At 44.8% G+C, this 18964-nt stretch overlaps 2 protein-coding genes across 2 annotated transcripts in view; both read left to right on the top strand.

Moving 5' to 3' along the window:
• The window catches only part of LOC309340672 (uncharacterized protein), a gene marked incomplete at its 3' end in the record, with an annotated part of 204225 nt that overhangs the window by 27681 nt on the left and 157580 nt on the right, over positions 1-18964 (top strand). The gene's annotated exons all lie outside the window — the stretch shown is intronic.
• Positions 3482-5898, top strand: MID1IP1 (MID1 interacting protein 1). Its single transcript, XM_081858922.1, has 2 exons — positions 3482-3621; positions 4117-5898. Exon 2 carries the CDS (start codon positions 4456-4458, stop codon positions 4966-4968), a length of 513 nt encoding a protein of 170 aa, XP_081715048.1. The 5' UTR covers positions 3482-3621; positions 4117-4455; the 3' UTR covers positions 4969-5898.

Here is an 18964-nt window from a genome sequence, read left to right as displayed (position 1 = left end):
ATCTTCCCGTCGTAGAAAGTCGAGGCAGATGTACTTGGCAGCCCTGCCAAATGTGAAATAAGAAGCCAAGTTAGGCTGCCAATAAGATACAAATAGAAACTAAAAGCACAATTTCAACCCCCACCCGTGGGTGAGAAAGGGATCGGACGAAATTTGCTCGCCATTTTTTTCCAGATTGGGGTGGGGACGTTACAAACCTTCCTTTTATAGGGAGAAGAATGACGACCCAAAAACAACAACAACCCCGGGGTGTTTGTATTGTATCGTTTCTTCTATCTGGGCTCGAGAAGTAACTTTGCATTCATGCACGTTTCCCAAAGAGTATTAAGTCCCACTGAACTAAGTGGGGCTTGCTTCCAAGTAAATATGGATGTATGAGAAAATGTACATCTCTCTCCACACCCCTACGGTCTGCTAACTGACTGCAACCGATATTTCTTGCCATGGAAAACCTGAGTAGTCTGTGTTTAATAAAAATTCTCTGCTCCCTACAATCTGCATAGGTCTATATCAGGGTTGATGGGGGGGGGGGGTATTTAAAGCTGCTGGACCTGCAAGAAACAAAAATGGGATGGGGAAGTTGTGGCCCTTCAGATGCTGCTGGACTACAACTCCCATCACCCCAGGCTATTAGTTATGCTAACTCCAAAAACAAGGGTGGGGGCTCCCATTCCTCATCCCTGGACTATAAGAATATAGTGGAATTTGCACTTAACTTGTTTTTTCTATTGTAAGCCACCCTATGACCTTACTGTGAAGAACAGATAAGAGATGAAATAAACAAAGCCCTGCCTGGAAGCAACCAGAGACTTCTTTCATATTTTCTTGTCTGGGGTAAGGTGAGGATGAAAAGTCAATGTTGGTGCATTTTGTACTCTTTCACCCCAAATCTTTCCTCTGGGAGATGGAAGCAGCTGGGGATTATTTTGATACAGCAAATGGCTCAGTGGGAAAGGGTCAGAGCTTTCCTGAGACTGGGGTGGGGGGAGAGAGAGTCTTGTAAGACTAAAGTTAGAAACTCAAACAAAAAAAGCAGTTGGTCCCTAGCGAGGTCCCCAGTCGGCTGCCCCCCCCCCATTGCTCCAGCCAAGAAAGGGTTAAGTGGCTCCTCAGAGCTGTCTCCACATTTCCATTAAGAATGAAACAAAACAAACAAACAAAACCGCCCACTGACTGCTCAGCATTTCCCTGCCTCTTATCTGGATTGATCCCAGGAAAGAAAAATAAACTGAATTCTGTTTCTGGAGACTCCTTTTCTGTGATAGGAAATTGTGTAGGAACAGCAAGCTGGCCTTTTGTCTGGGATTAAGGGACATCTTTACGTCTGAAATGAGAGGTGTTTGGGGCTCAGTCTGGTGCAGTAATGGCCTCTCACTACTCCAAAGTCATCGTCACTCTGCTGGGCTTGATGGCATGCTCCACCAGGGCAGACCCAGCTATGAGGTGGAGTACTGCTGCCAGCATCAGTGCCAATTTCAGGCGAGAAAATGCCAGAAATCAGGGTGATCTCCCCCAAAACTGGTGCTGATTTCTGGCACCACTTCTCCATCACTGGGGGACACAGCCGGTCACAGCAGCAGAGTAGGTGGTGCAGGAGTGCTAGGCATGGTGCCTCAAGTGGTGAAAAAGGAAGTGCCGCCCCGCTACTGCTGTTGCTGCCACCACCACCAGTGCCGCCATACCTGCTGCTGCCACCGCCACCCACACAGTACACCCTGCCACATACCCACTCCTGGCAGAGAAGCACCACCACCATCAGCACTCATTTGAGATGAGTTCTCACTCAAAATAATGCAACATCTTGGAAGAAGTAGGCAGGGGGTGCATCTTGGGGGCATTCACCACCTGAGGCTACAGCTGACCGGGTTGAGAGTGCGCATATGAATCAGTGCTGGATTACCAAATGGGCAAAGTAGGCACTGGCCTATGGGCCCCACACCCCATGACAACGGAACAAAATAATATTGATATGATCTTAAAATAACATTACAATCAAACTTTCTTAGTTCAATTTTATCCTGCCTAGGGGCCTCCACAGGGTTTAATCTGGTACTGATACGACTTTCCTAATCCACCAGCTACCTTTTACTTTCATGCCAGCACCAGCCAGGATACTGCCTTAAGAGGAAGCAGAGACCTAAGAGGACAGGATGAAACCCGTAAAAGCCACCCCTGCTTTGTTTTGCCAACTTCTCCCCTCTGCCACTGCATGGAGGCCTGGTGGGGCCCTCTGCCACCACAGGGAAGCCAAATGAGATTTGCTGCTGCCACGGCCTGGCCCCTCAAGATTGGGGGGCACTCAGCCCTGTCCTCACATATGCCCCCCATAGAGTTGGTGGCATGCTTCTGTGCCAGGGGTGGATATGTGGCGGGGCACTTCCTATTTCACCACTTGAGGCAAAAGAAGTACAGTGCTACCCCGGGTTACATACGCTTTAGGTTACAGACTCCGCTAACCCAGAAATAGTACCTCGGGTTAAGAACTTTGCTTCAGGATGAGAACAGAAATCGCACGGTGGCGGCACGGCAGCAGCAGGAGGCCCCATTAGCTGAAGTGGGGCTTCAGGTTAAGAACAGTTTCAGGTTAAGAACGGACCTCCAGAACGAATTAAGTACGTAACCAGAGGTACCACTGTACTACCCTGTCACTCCTGCCCCCACCCACTCTACTGCTTCATCATAGGAGCCAATTCCTAGGGCGTGAGATCCCTTTGGCCTCCCCAATAAAATATTTGAGGGGGCTGCCCCGCCAGTTGATGGGCATTGCCGTTCAAATAGTGTGTGCGCCCCGCATCATGTGATTGATTTCGGTTGAGATCACTCTGTCGCTGACTTCGAGCCTGATCTCGCCCCAAATCGGCGCCAATGCCTAGCACCGCTTCTCCACTACTGGCGGAGGAGCCCTCTTCGCCCCAGATACGAGCTGGGCCTCTCGGAGCTGCCTTCTTTTCCTTTGGTCTCCTCGTGGGGTGTGGGGCTATGCTCGACCATTTCCCTTCCCCCGGCTGCCACTAGCAGTCGCCGGGTACGCGCAGCTCCCTCCCTCCCTCCCTCCTGGGTGCCGCCGGGAGAGAGGCGGAGCCGCCGCCGCCGCCGCCTCGTCCCCGGTGTTACATGTGGTCACTCGGACTGAGACGCCTCCTCCGCCCCGCTTCACTGCAAGGGGGTGGCCCTTGGAAACACCTTGTTTTAACATACACGCTATAAATACGACTGGCTCAGAGCATGGGAGCAGAGCTAGAAGCGAGACACTGGGACGCTCACAGAGCCGGCCAGGCGCAGCCAGTGTGAGTCGCCGCTCCGAGCGCGGTGAGTGAGTGAGTGAGTGGGGAGGCGGCGGCGCGCTGCTCTACGCACCTCGGCTTGGCTTTGTTCATTTGCCGGCTTGCAGGCGAACAGCTGTGCGGCCTTGGGTGCCTTGTTTCTGGGGCTGGGTCAGGTCGACGGGGCGGGGAAGGGAAGGGGGCTCGGCCACGGCTGACGAGCCGAGCTTCCTCAATCCAGCTCAGTCTTTTTTCTTTTCACTGGGTGCCTGGGGGGACTGGAAGGCAGTTCTCTTTAGGCGGGAGGAAACCCGGAGTGAGCCGCGGTCGGCTTCCTCTTGCAGGCTCGCCTGTGTCGGTATGCAAGCGGCTGGGGTGGGTCTGGCGGGAAAGGGCTCTGCAACGGAAACAAACGAGGCAAGAGGATGCCGAGTTTCCAGCTTCTCCGGATGGGAGCCTATTGGCAGACGGCATTTTTTCAGGCTCTTTGCTTCTGCTCAGAAGCACTTTCCATTAGCTCAGAGGTTTTTTAGAACGGAGATCTAGAGCCGCGGAAGTACTTGCATTGATGGGATCTGGCGGGCGGATGGGGGCAGGGAGACGCTTATTCAAGTGGTTTCCTCGCCCACATCCCATTTTCTCTCCTGGATAGAATAAGATCTGGGTTTGAACGCAGCTCTAAACGTTAAGAAGGTGGGGGACGGAACACAAAGCAAGCTTGGGGTCAGAAGAGGCTGAGGCATAAAGAAAGGCTTGGAGCTGGGCGGGAAGCGGAGGGAGGCTTGCTGCTGCTGAGGGTTTGGGGCAAGGCACGGGGCTGGTCCTAATCGCCATCTTTTGTTCTCTTTCGCAGCCACTCCTTGCAGCAAAGGCTTTCTTGCTTCCAGCCGGCAACTACTTACTGGGAAGCTGGGCGGAAGGACGGCTTCGTCCTTGGCAAAGAGATACCTTGCGCCAGGGGGAGAAAGAGCCGGCACGCTCGCTTTTTTTCTCTGAGAAAGGAAACCAAAGGCGGGAAAGGAAAGCAGCAACTTTTCATCAGTTTGGCGCCTTTTTGAACTCGGGCCTCGCCTTGATCCCATCCGAGCAGCTGCTCCTGCTCCCCGAAGTCTTGCTCGGCGCCCTCTTCCTCCTGCGACAGCAGCAGCCCAGCAGCCCGCCTTGCCCTGCCGCGCCTCCGCTAGCCGCCAGGATGATGCAGATCTGCGAGTCGTACAGCCAAAAGCACTCGCTCTTCAACGCCATGAACCGCTTCATCGGGGCCGTCAACAACATGGACCAGACGGTGATGGTGCCCAGCCTGCTACGGGACGTGCCCCTCTTGCTGGAGGAGCTGGACGCGGGCGGCGGCGGGGAGCGGGAGGCCTCGCTGACCCCCAACGGCGGCGCCTACTGCTCCTGCAGAGACATGTACAGCCACTACGTGCTGCTCAAGTCCATCCGCAACGACATCGAGTGGGGCGTGCTGCAGCAGGCGAGCGAGGAGGCCGCCAGCCGGAAGAAGGACAAGCTGAACGGGGGCCCCGGCGCCGTGGACATTAGCCGAGGGCTCCCCGAGGACGAGGAGGTGGAGGAGGACCTGGAGAAGCAGTTTCACTACCACTTGAGCGGACTGCACACGGTGCTTTCCAAACTGACGCGCAAGGCCAACGTGCTCACTAACCGGTACAAGCAGGAGATCGGAGGCAATAACTGGGGACACTGAGCCAGGGAGGGGAGGACGCGCCCAGCCTGCCTGCCGGGGTGAGAAAGTCAGAGGACGTTTGAGTTTGTAAAGGGCTAGGGAAGAACGTGTGTGTGTTTGTGTGTGCTGAGTGCGAGAGAAGCAAATGCTCTTATGTGGCTTTGTAATTGGAGCAGAGAAGGAGCATTTCAGGGGCCAGTGGCGAGCATAACAGCAGATGTAAAATTGTATGTGTCTAGGGGAGAAGAACGTGAGGGTGGAAGGGACTGGCTTTCTTGCTAGGCATATCCTAGTGGGGTTTTACTGTTGGCAACGCTGAACATCCATGGAGGCGGGGTGATGAATCTCTGCCTGGTGTAGCAGGCATAACCAGGTAGTCAAGTATAATATTTCCAGATTCTGAGGACTCGGAATGATGTACAATGGCCCAGGCCAGTTACTGAAAGAGTGTGTTTGTAATCACTGGAAAACTGTGTGTGCACGCACATGTGTGGTGGCGGCAATAGTAGTGGCGATTGCATCACTTCTTTCATGTTTGCACTACTTTTGTAACGTTAATATATATGTATATAAAGTCTTAAGAATTCTCTTTGCATGCTCCTAGATCTGCAGGTGTCTTATTTTTTACCAACGCACAAGGATGTACATTCATTACTATTAATTAAACTTTTTTTTTTACAAGCGAGGTGAACAGTTATTGTTCTCCTTTAAGTAAAGTTACTTACCTTTCCACATTACATTGAACTGGTCTGTATGAGGCTGCAATTGTGCTACTTAAGAACTATTTATACTCAGTTGCAGAGGATGGAACCAGTTAACTAATGTGCACCCCTATTTCAATGGAAAGATAAAAGGGTCTCATTGTTCTACATGCATTGAAGATTTATTTAAAACTTTTTTTATTCAGATGTAGAGTATATTCTAAAATAAATAAGCAAATATATTGACTAAGATGGACTTCACTGGTTTTTATGTTGTGCCTCTACTAGAATTTAATGCTAACATCTATTTTGCAACACACAAACTGTATATGAAGCGATTCTTGACATTATCTTTTTTGGAGGGGTGGGGGGTAGGCTTGATCTAGTTCACTACAGGGATGACAGGCCTGTATTCCCCACTCTCCCCCTGTGGTGCACAGGGACAGGCCCATACTTATTTTGTACATTTATATCCTGGAACACAAATGTCATACAAGGGGTTCTTAGGATCTCTGCCATCCATTCAGTAACCACATCCAGACCTGCTTTGCTTCCAGGCCATCCCCTCACTCAAGAGGGTATGAACTCAGAGCTCTATTATGCCCTGCTATGCATGGGCACTGTGCCCACTGTATATTGAACTGAGCCCTTTTAAAACCAGAGACAGTTTTCTCATGGACTTCAGTGAGAGGTAGATTGCACTACAGTTCAAGTTAGCTATCCATCTCAGGGAGCTGCCGTTCAAAGCAACATATAGTTAATTTAAAAGAACCTCAACAAGTGGAAATCATGTTCTCTTAGCTCTTCTTCAAGTTGCCTTTACAAGTCAACACCTACAGTGAGTGCAAGATATTTATATGGATGCAGGTCAATCTTTTAAACCTAGTTATTTACGTACCTTAAGACTTGGTAACTACTAATCAGATTTAACTCTGCAAGTTATTTATGTTGTGACATGGATGCTTCTAGACTGTTCTTGGAATCAACAGCTTCATTCTGTGTGGTATTTTCTAGTTTAAATCCAGGTATGCTATCTTGGAGTCTGAACCAATGTTTTCCTATTTTTTCAGAACATATACATACAGTGCATTGTGGTTATATTCATATGCACCCAGCCTAATCTAGACTCCTCTTAAACCTACTTTTAACAACAGAGTAGTTGTTTGGTCATTTCAGCAATACCATTTAAAGCTTTTAAAACAAAAAATGCCATATAATGATGTAAAGCCTTTAAAGATGCGGATGCATTTTATAGATTCAGATCTGAAAATTCCTTTGGGCTTTGTTTCAACTTTTTGACAATAATATGCTAATGCAAAAGCATTTCTGGCTGTTCTGGGCTATATCTTTGAGGGAAGTGGAAAAATAGAAAAGATCCTGCTGAATCTAAGCCCTCTTACATGAGTAAAAATGAAATAATTGCTCTTAAAATGGATTAAAAAATATTGTGTCTCTTTTATAATAAAATGGCTTAAACTGAAAACTTAATTTAAGGTTACAATCCTATGTCTCCTCGTCCAGACTTTATCCCAATACAATCAATGGTGCTTAATTTTGAGTAGACAAGTACAGAATTTTTTCTTTTAAAAAAATGACTTTATAACTGGAAAAAAATGTCACTATTAAACCTTTTAGATGTGATGGCAGCCACCAGAGGTGGAATGGATGGCCTTACTCTATTTTTAAAATTCATACAATTTTAAGTTTTTAATTAATATTATAGTCAAACCAAGATTTTAACAGTTTTTATGGAATTCACTTTTATTTTAATATGTCTTCAACTTTGCTTTTTTAAAGTCAACATGTACTTTAATAATCCTGTCAGCAACAATGCAGACTTGGCTTTTTGGTTTTTTTTACACTACCCTCAGCAACCTTGAACAGTTAGGGATTGAGCAGGGCCAACTATCACCTGTTTTGGGTACTCTATGCTGGTCAGCAGGCTATTTAAAATTTCCCACCATGCATTGGAGCACTGTGGGAAGTTATAATGAAAACCTATTTATATTTCCCACAATGCCCTTACACAGTTACTTTAGAAGTTCCAGGACATTGTGGGGAATTAGAAATGGTAGGTCATAGTCATCTGCCACTGGTCTCAAGTAGCACTGGCCTGGTTGGGAAGCACTGACATGGAAGTTGACCCTCAGAGGGCACTTTGTTGAGAGCATCCCCAAATCTGGAGTTAGTTCAGTTCCTGGGAATTCTTAACTTAGTCTTCAACTCTACAGTTTTCCAACAGTAAGTCCTCTGAACTTAATGAGACCTGGGAGTAGACATGGATGGGAATGCATCACGAGGAAAATATCAAAGGAACATGGGGAGCCGCTTCTTGGCAGGCTAGACTATTTCTCCATTTTGTTCAGCATTGTCTACTCTGACAGGCAGTGCTCTCCTGGGTCAAAAGCAGAGGTCTTTCCCATTACCTGGGATACCTCCTGTATGTAGACCATGTTTACCATCAAGCTGTTGTCCCTCTCCCTAAGCGAGATATGTGAGGTGTGTAGTTTGCAGAATGTCAGCCATGATGCCATTGCATTCTTTTCTACCTGAATCATTTTTAAGAAGTCAAAGAAAGTGCTTTTAGTTCATTAGGATACTTATCTGCATACCATGCTAACATTGTTATTAATGGGTTCAACTAGTAATTGCATCACTAATAGCATAGTAAATATTTCTCACTGAAGTTAGATGTTATGAAACATTCCAACACTGGCTAGAGATGAAACAGAGATACTTTATCAGGAGTTTCCATATTTACATTTTTCTAAGCTGCCTTCATTTGTAACACGGCCCCTCCCTGCTGGCTACTCAGCTTGCTGCTTGCTACATCCTGTGCAAATCAAATAATTTTTTTCCCTGGCCTTCTGATGATTTTGTCAACCTAGTTACTTGCTTTTTAATTTCCTATTGTCTTTACTTGAGAGTAAAAACCTACCTTATCTTGGCCAGTGGTTTAGACTACTGCCAATAACGATCAACATTTGCTGCCACTGTAGTCTTATGCTTCAAAAGCCAGAATTTAATACACTTAGGGCAGTTTCCAACTAACACATTTTGTCAGTGCAAGGATTTCTGCTTGTGCAATGGAACTTCCCTCCCCCATTCACATGTGTTTTGGACCTCCCCAAATCTGCTCTATAGAAAACCCAATAACAGATTTAGGGGATGCATAGGTGGAGGAGAGAGGGAAATCTCACTGCGCAAGCAGAAATCATTGCACTGATAGAACATGTTACTACATTGTATAGTTGCAATCCTAATCCATTACAGTACTTGGTAAAAAGTCTAATTGAAGTCAACAGCAAATACTTCTGAATAGACATAGTTAGGCTTGTTCTGTTAGGGAAAAATACCTGGCGTGTTGGCAGCCCTTTTAAAAGAAAGTTCCTAAGCAAATGCTCTTGGTAAGTTTGATTCATAAGAATATGGGTGTAAACAAATAGCCAATTAGTCAAGCTTCGGATTAAATGAGAGGTTTGCTATAGAGAAGATGCAATTAGGAATAGCATTTACAGAAAAACTGCAGTATTTTGCCAAATGCTTTGCTACGTTGCCTGGAGAAGATGAAATAACAGGCAGGGTCCAACAGACCCATACTGTTCTTTTTGTTTCAACCTGTTGCAAAGACTCAGTGAAACTGGGCAGCTTCAGACAAACCACATGCTTCATCCAGGCATCAGGAAGCAGACCTGACTAGTGAAAGAGTGAATGGAACTTTCTGGGAGACTTTTCACACTTCCATTTTATAGAGGAAGTCAGTAACTATTGGCAAAAGGCATCCACATCTCAGCCAAGTTGGAACAATGAATGCTGACAAGACATCAAAAGGGATGTTAAAATGTGTGGTTTTTTAAAGAGCCAATCGATGCAGGACAATGTTGGTCTTCCACACCACAAATGTCTAGCATGCGTGAAGGGAAATACGAAGGCAGACAGACATTCCACATCTTGATCTTCCCCAGTATGTGACTGGAAAATGAACTGTACACGCTTCGCAAGTAGGGTTAGCCAATCTGTAAACTTGGCTATTTGAAATGGAGTATAAAAAATGTAAGAGCTCTGCTGAATCAAACAAAAGGCCCATCTAGTCCAACACATCAGAGTGGCCAGCCAGATGTTTATGGGAAGTACACAAGCAAGACAGCAAGACCCAAGTGTGATAGCAGTGGCCATTTGTGATTCCCACCAAGTGGTATTCAGAGGCATACTGCCTGTGACAGCATATAGCCCTTATGTCGGGTGGACATTGATAGCCTTATCGTCTATCAAATGTCACATCTGCATCATGCACTTAAAGCACATAGCTTCCCTGAAAGAATCCTGGGAACTGTGGCTTGCTAAGGGGGCTGGGAGTTGTAGTTTTGTGTAGGAGTGAACTACAGTGGTACCTCGGGTTAAGTACTTAATTCGTTCTGGAGGTCCGTTCCTAACCTGAAACTGTTCTTAACCTGAAGCACCACTTTAGCTAATGGGGCCTCCTGCTGCTGCCGTGCCACCGGAGCACGATTTCTGTTCTCATCCTGAAGCAAAGTTAGCCTAAAACACTATTTCTGGGTTAGCAGAGTCTGTAAGCTGAAGCGTATGTAACCTGAAGCGTATGTAACCCGAGGTACCACTGTATATTTCCCAAGAGTCTTTGGGGGAAGCCAAGTGCTTTAAATATATGGTGTGGGTGTGTCTGATCCTCTTTTAGAGCCATCCATGTTTATGACCAGTGGCTCATTTGGGAGTGAGCTCCATAGTTTATCCAAGAGCTGCATGAAGGAGTAATATATTTTGCATGCCTTGAATCTTACAACACTCAGCTAGATGGCCTCAGGTTCTAGTATTATGAAAGAGGGAGAAAAAAATTCTATCCTTACTTTCCACACCATAAATATGGGCTGTGTTAGTAGGAGCGGGATAGGCAAGGTTAGGCAGTCTAGCAATCTGGATGATGTCAGTCACATCTTTGACACCCTATGAAGCTCAGCCAGGTTTCTGGTATTGTAGAGAGGTATCATAGGTGCAAGCTATCTTGTTACATCTTCATATTATGCTTCTTCCTAAGTTCCCTCCTTCCCCAGTCAGTTAGACTTCCAGCATCCAGAGTCAATAGATAACTGAGCTGAGGCATCAGTTTACCATTTCAGATTAATGATTCACCAGCATAATATCCTTTTATAAAGCCTGCTCTTCCAGATGCATTTTCCCATAGTGAGTTGTGTGTTCTTCAAAATGCTTGATTTGTGAGGAAAATGGCATTGTGTACTGTAGATGGCTTATGCCAGGCACCCCCAAACTCGGCCCTCCAGCTGTTGGGGGGACTACAACTCCCATCATAACTAGCTAACAGGACCAGTGGTCATGGATGATGGGAATTGTAGTCCCAAAACAGCTGGAGGGACTACAGGCGTTTGGGGATGCCTGGCTTACACTTTCTGAAACTGACAATGACCACAAAGGACACTGTCACCAGCTACTTGTAGCTGCTCATGTGACCCTACTGATTTGATTTGCTCATTACATGGGAGAACACAATGCCAATTGAACGATACTCATGAGGTTCCCCATGTTATTTACACACCTGTGTTGAGGACATTAAAAGGGGTTTTGGTGCATGTTCAAATTGGTGGCTAGCTACTCTTGTAGTAGGGGAATGCAAACTGATTATACATGGTTAGGCCTTGCCCAGAGAAATTGCTGGAGGCTCAAGTTTCTTTAAGGCAGAGCTTTCCAAACTGTGTGTCCCAACACATTAGTGTGTCAACTGCAGTGTGTAGGTGTGTTGCACAAACACTCCCCGTGCTGCTCCTGGGGCTGGAAAGGGTTAGTTTAACCACTAGTTTGCTAGTAAAACTGAATTACTGTGTCGCAAAATGATACAAAACTGAATTCCTATATCCAAAAAGTGTGTCAACAACTTGAAAAGTTTGGAAGCTCTGCTTTAAGGCATTCAGAGACAATGTGGCAAATGAGAAATACGCTGCAAGTCAAGTGAAAACAAATAGGTTGCAAAACATTTATCTGGCTCTAGTTGCATTTGGGTCTCATCATACCATTGCAACTGAGAAGGTCAATGCAGCTGCAAAAAATTACACATTTTATTAGGAAGGGTAAATTTTTTAAATTTGGAAGTCAGTTCAAATGTACAGTAGTACCTCGGGTTAAAAACTTAATTTGTTCTGGAGGTCTGTTCTTAATCTGAAAATGTTCCTAACCTGAAGCACCACTTTAGCTAATGGGGCCTCCTGCTGCTGCTGTGCCTCCGCTGCACGATTTCTGTTCTCATCCTGAAGCAAAGTTCTTAACCCAAGGTAATATTTCTGGGTTAGCGGAGTCTGTAACCTGAAGCATATGTAACCTGAAGCGTATGTATCCCGAGGGACCACTGTAATGGCATCGCCTAGTGATTTGAGGATCTGATGATGTGCACTCTTAAAGCCTAGTTCCCACTTAAAGATATTTGCATTTGCGAGCCTTCACGGTTACAGCGGTTTACAATAAATTTTCAAATCATCAATAAAAAATGTTAAAAACAATTAAAAACATTTTAAAATAATTAAAACTAACAGTAAAAGAGATTAAAACAACAGCTACGTGGCTTAATAGGCTTGATTAAACAAAAAATTCAAGCAAGCACTGAAAATAGAACAGTGAAGGTGCCTTTTTTTGCATTCCTCCTGTTTGGATTTTTGGGTTTTTGTAATTTTGTAAACCTTTGGGTTCCCTCAAGCCTGTTGCTGCAGAGCTTCAGGCAGCTGAGTTCACTATTACCCTATTTATGATGTAGATGCATAATAATCAGTGCGTAGAAGATAATTATGAACTTTCTGGCAACAGTGCATTCCAGTGCAAAGGTCTTCAAGCTGTGGGTCCATTCAGGTGGTCTGTCTGATTTCAATATTCATATTTACTTTTAATTGATTTTTTAATTCATTGTATGTATTTTATTGTATTATCATTACAATTCTATGGAATACAATAACATAAAGCAGTCAATAAAACACCATTAAAAACATACAGTATCTACCACAAAACATAACAATTGCTGTAAAAGAATCATTAAGTGGTCTGCCAAGACCAGGAGCAATTTTCAAGTGGTCCATGGGAGAAACATTTTGGGAACCACAGTTCTAGTGGCTTTTGAAGTGTTAGCAAGATATGAAAGCAACCTTGAGCAACAGGTTTGCTTGTCCTTCAAATCCTCATCCTTAGTTGTGGCAATATAATAGTGTCGTTGAAAAGATTATCATATCACAAGGAGAGGATTATAGCTTTGAGTGAAGAATGAGCCGCAGGAAGAGCAGAAGAATTTCCAGCATGCACTGATAATTCAGAGAGCTGAAATGACAGAATAGGTATATAGATATGTGTTTATTTATTACATTAACACATCTTTCCTTGAAAGAGCTCTGTGCGGCATCTTCACAACAATTCTGATGTAGGGTTATGCCTTGTGGCTGAATGGGAGTTTTAGCAGAGTCAAAAGCCAAGGTAAAATGGTATGTCTTCAGCATTCACCAAAGCTGTACAATGAAGATGCCAGATGTACTTTGGTAGAGGGTGGGCAGAGAGTTCTACAACTTAGGAGCTGCCCCAGAAAATGTCCTTTTGCCACCCCCACCCCCCTGAGCTTCTGAGGGCAGTGGGACAATCAATAGGGCCCCACCTGCTGATCTTACCATCTGAGGGGATCTGTAGGGAAGGAGGCAGTCTCTCACGCATTTGGGGCCTGAGTTGTTTAGGTCTTTGAACAATAACATGAGCACCTTAAGCAGGGATTTTAATGTAAGATTTTAATGGATCTCCAGCCAGTAATCTGGCTGCTGCATTTTGGACCAGTTGAAGTTTCTGAGTTGTCTTCAAGGACAGCCCCATGTAGAGTGCATTGCAACAATCCATTCTGGAAGTTAGCAAAGCATTGAGTACAGTGGCCAAGTCATTTCTGTCCAAAAGCAGTAGTAAGCTGGTGAACCAGCAACAGCTGGAAACAGGTACAGTGGTACCTCGGGTTACAGACATTTCAGGTTACAGATTCCGCTAACTCAGAAATAGTACCTTGGGTTAAGAACTTTGCTTCAGGATGAGAACAGAAATTGCGTGGCGGCAGCAGCGGGAGGCCCCATTAGCTAAAGTGGTGCTTCAGGTTAAGAACAGTTTCAGGTTAAGAAAAGACCTCCGGAACAAATTAAGTTCTTAACCCGAGGTACCACTGTACTCCTAGCCCTGAAGGCCACCTGAGCCTCCAGTGACAGTGCTGAATCCAGCAGCATCACCAAGCTGTGGACCTGTTCCTTCCAGGGGAGTACAACCCCATCCAGGGTAGGCCTTCTTCCCACCTTCCAGATGGGAGACATAACAACACATCTTTCTTTTCATGATTCAGCTTCAGTTTACTGGCTCACATCCATCCCACTATCCCTCAAGCACAGGTCTAACACCTCAAGCCTCTCCCAGTTAACATGGAATGGAGAGAGAGAGCTGGATGTCATCTGCATACTGAGGGCACTTCACTCCAGATCTCCTGATGACTGCTCTCAGAGGCTTCACATAGATGTTAAATAGCCTGGAGGACAAGACAGAACCCTGTGGGACACCACAGGACAACTCCCATGACTGCTTTCTGGAGCAGAACCACAGAAGCACAGTGCCCGCAACCCCAACCTCTCCGAGATGCTCCAGAAGGATACGGAGTCAACAGTGTTAAAAGCAGCTGAGGAGACAGAGCAGTGTCACATTAACCACAATCTCTCTCCCAAATGTCATCAACAAGGGCAGTCAGGACAGTTTCAGTGCCAAGACCAGCCTTGAAGCCAGACTGGAATAGTAAGGAGGGCAGATTTCAGCTAGAATTTTTTTACAATATATAATGTATTCCAGGGAGGATACCTGCAAGTTATTCCCATGGCTAAAATGATAATGTTGGATGGATTACCTAGGAACTGGGATGCTGAGTCTTCAATGTTGCTTAATGGGATTAAATCCTTTGAATATTTTGAACCACTTGGATATCTGCAAATCAAAAATCTCATGATGCATAGCAGGAAGAGTCTGGAGGATATGTGGAAAATTATATTGCAAAATGCCACGTGAGTGTTTATTGAACTCCCCCAACACATATTTGTGTTTTAACAAAGTGGGGAATTAAACATGTTTTGTTTAGCTATTTGCAGGTTACATTTTCGTACATTTGTGGGTATCTTAAGTACCATATTCTGAAAGTAAAGTGAACAGCAACCATCCAAACTAGAAATATGCTGTAAAGCAATTAGCAATTAAATCCCTATGTTTGTAATCACCAACTCAGTTCTGCTAAGTAGTCACTGTAACAAATTTGCTGTTAGATAATCATCACTGTCTGTTCTTTTTGTATTTTATTTCCCTGCCCCCACACCTCACAAGTATGGACAGAAACTTGCCGATTTAGGATTACACTCATATGATGAAGTAGACTGTGACCCATGAAAGCTTATGCATTAATGAATTGTTAAAATTCTCATCCCCCCCCCAATTGTTTAATGTCTATTCAATGTTTATTTTCATAGACAAAACATAGGTATTAGGTACGCAAGTTCTATGATTCTAACCGGTGGTTTTCACCCCTTTCACGCAAAGCCTGAATGTGGATCCAAACCCTCTTAAAGAAAATGACGATGAGTATTTATGTAGCAATTTTGAAAGTGTTCAAAGCTCTTAGCATGCAGTATTGCAGCAACTTCTACCCATCCATGTAAGAGTTGATAAGAAATGTTATCCCCACATTGCAGATGAGGAGCTAAAGCTGAGAGAGAATGATTTGCCTACAGATGCCTAGTGAGGTCATGACAAACTTTGAACCAGTGATAATTGACAGCTCGGTCTCTTAGCTACTAGGCTACACTACCTCCCACCTCTTCCATTAATTTTAGTGGCTGTTGATTATACCACTTGCTTGAGTTCTCCTTCCACTCATTTGTTATATATGATGTTTTTCAGAGTGTTCAAAACACTTCATGCACATTATTGCAGCAATTTGTTTTACAGAACATCCCTGTAAAGGTCAGGCCAAAAGCTTTGTCTACATATTGCAGATGGGGAGCTGAGGCTGAGAGATAAAGCTGCCGAGTGAGGTCAGGGCAGAGATGTGCTTTGAACCAGGAATGGTTCTCTGCTCAGTCTTTCAGCCCACACTAGGTCTCAACTCTTCCACCAGTTTTAGTGGCTATGGGTTGCACCACTCATTTGTTGTTATCTGCCAAGGTATTCCATCATATGCCTATCATTTGTGGATTTAATTCCTGTGACAAAGATGAAGCACAGTGGACAGCTACGCTACCACAATGACTTTTAGCTGTGCAGTGCAACTTCCCTGCCCTCCCCTTTCCCCACAAGTTCCTTAAATCTGTTTTGGAGGGTTGGGGGCAGGGGGAAACCCAGACCAGATTTGGAGGGTACAGGGGGTGGGGAGGGCAAGCAATTTACACTGCACAGCTGAAAGTCATTGTGTTACTGTTTCCTTGACTATTGCCCTTAGATGCCCAGCTGCAATGGACTTCCTTCTGACCCTAGAAGGTACCAAGGTACAGAGAGCGGCAAGGACTCTTTCATTAGGACCCCTGGGTATGTCACAATGCTCATTTTTTTGCTTCAGGTTCTGAATAAAAATGACTGTGCAGAAAGCGATGACAAAACTCTGTTCAGGCCAAGGATATCATAGGAACCGTCTCCTCCCTCCTGCCCATCCTCCATACGTATGCATCAGCTGATGCAATCTCTGCACGGTTGCCAAATCCCTGAGCTCTCTCTTCTTGTTCAACAAACTCTTGGCAAGAAAAACTGCTTCCAATAATGCTGGTCTCAGTGAAGTAGTCAGCCCTGTTTAACAAGTTTAAGAGAAAAAAGGTTGAGAAAGAAATTGAAAGTCAGAGGCCTTCAAAACTAAAGCCTGATATTCGTAATCCTCTAGGGACTGACATTTTCTATATATGGTCATGATACAGTAAGACTGCTTGCCAAGTTTCTATCTAGGCTTCTGAGTCAAGTTGGTAGTAGCACAATTCACAGGAATTCCTCCACTCCCCGCCCCCACCCCGGATGGAAAGCATGCATTTTGCAGAGAGAAAAGCTACTAGGGACAACAGCTGAAAAAAGGGGTGAGCACTCCCTGTGACTTCAAATCCCTTCACTCAAAAAATACTTTTCTCTTAAAAACAAGTAAAAGACAATCCGGATTTTCTTAACTTACATTCACGTGTAACATCTAGCTAAGGCTGGAAAAAAGGAGCTTAAGAAAACCCTGCTTCTGCATAACACACCTCTATTTTGTTTTGTGACTAACCGATTGTATATTTATTTAGTGACTGAGAGAAATACTTGGCTAGCTGTAGAACTTCAGGGGTGGTGCCTGAATCAGTTCCTTCTCCTTATGCAGCTATTTAAAGTGGCAGTAATTATTATTTTTAAAGACCCCCCCCCCAATAATTTAAAAGGTATTTTTGCACCTGATTTTAATTTCAGTTTTGTTTTGTGCTGTTCAAATTAAGCCTGACAATATACACAATAATGGATCTGATAGTGGATTTGTTTCTGAAAAAGCCAAGTTCACATCCTAGAAGAGGCAGGTGTCTTCTGTTCCTTTTCAGGGAAAAGCTATACCACTTATCAACTGGTCTGTGTCCGGAAGGGTTCATTAGAAGCTCATGGCATACAGCTATGAATTAGGGGTTTGACTATACATAAGAAACTTGTGAACTTAGGAATTCACATTTTAAAACCTAAATCGTCTCCCTAAGCTACCTTCTGTCTAGGCCAAGACATAAAAACACTTAAGGCAAGACTGTTTTAGCTACATGTGACATACTAATAGATTAGCAGCTGAGAGAGATGGGGGCAGGCCCAAAGGATAGAGGCAGACCAAGAAAAACTACAAGTGCCAAGGAAAGATAGGTGGGAGACCAGGAACGCTGTGCAGACACATGCACAGATACGTGCAGAGTGAATGCGTATCTTTCTTCCTCAACGTAGATGTAACTTTCTGTGTACTCATATGACCTTTCTTAGAAATCAGTTTTAGTGCTTGAAAATGCGTCGACTGCAGTTTCCTCAGTGATACACAGCATTTCTTAATTAACCTGGGAGTGCTTCAGTGCTGGATTTACATATAAGCTAAACAAGCTATAGCTTAGGGCCCCATGCTCTTGGAGGCCCCCCCAAGAAGGAAAAAAACCTGGATGTACATTTCCAAAATATAAGATAAAAAACAAACAAAATAAAGCCTACGTACACATTTTGTGTTGCGTAGGCTCCTATGATGTAAATAATGGGCCCCACCTGCTAGCCTGTTCCCTAAAATATCACTGGTTTGCACATTTCTATATGTGGCTTTAGATACCTATTAGGTCCATAAATTACCACACTCCACAAAAAACAGCGATAATTTGTTGCTGACAAAGGACAGCTGGACATATAAAGGGCCCCATTGCCTTCAGTAGCTTAGGGCCTCATCAAACCTAAATCCGACCCTGGAGTGCTTCCAAACTTCAAGCTCTACCTCTACTTATTTGCCGCCTAGGGAGTGACCCTGGTGAACACGCCAATTTGGCCTGCTCCACATTCTGCCATTCATTGCCTTTCTTGAACTCTCAACATTTTCAAACACTTCATCCGACACAGCATCTTTGCCACTGTTCGGCACCCTCAAGTTTCATCACTGTTTTCCTAACAGTTTTCTTTAAATATTGGAACTTGTTTCCACTTAGTCTTAATTCATTAATTCATTGTTATCTTAATCCATCTGCTTTTCTAGTGTCTCCCCGGCAGCTCCCCGCCCTGCGCTGTGCCTCCTGCTGCCTGAGGAGGAACAGCAAATGGCGCCCCGCCCTAGGTCAAGGTGGAGAGGACCTAAGGCTGGCCAAATTATTTTGGCACCTTAGACACAAAATCCCACACATGCCTCTTCCTGGGAGTAAAAATACAATAAGAATAAAATAAATAAATGTTCAAGTTGTCGCTAGCCTTTCATGACACTCAAAAACTCGCTCTAACGATAGGACTGGCTACACTTTTGCTTTCCTGAATGGAGTCAGACAAAAATATAATGAATCAGGATGGGCATTGTGAGGATGAGATAGTCAGGAGACAAAAAAGGGAGAGCAAGACAAAAACATAGTGAGGGAGATTGTAATTGCATACGCACCAAATTGCAATTTGCGTACTCACCAAGTGTTTAAAGCACATTCTCCCCCACCCCCAAGAATTATGGGAACAGTAGTTTACCCCTCCGAGAACTACAATTCCCAGCACCCCAAACAAACTTCCCAGGAGTTTGGAGAGGGACAAAATAGACTGGAAAA

Source organism: Podarcis erhardii, assembly GCF_964252035.2.
Source record: "Podarcis erhardii genome assembly, chromosome: 4".
NCBI classification, from domain to species: Eukaryota; Metazoa; Chordata; class Lepidosauria; order Squamata; family Lacertidae; genus Podarcis; species Podarcis erhardii.
The sequence above is the reverse complement of the archived record's forward strand: the minus strand, read 5'-3'. Positions and strand labels throughout refer to the sequence as shown.

Excerpts from the sequence above, each read along its gene's own strand:
- MID1IP1 (XM_081858922.1), top strand. The coding sequence starts at position 4,456 with ATGATGCAGATCTGCGAGTCGTACAGCCAAAAGCACTCGCTCTTCAAC.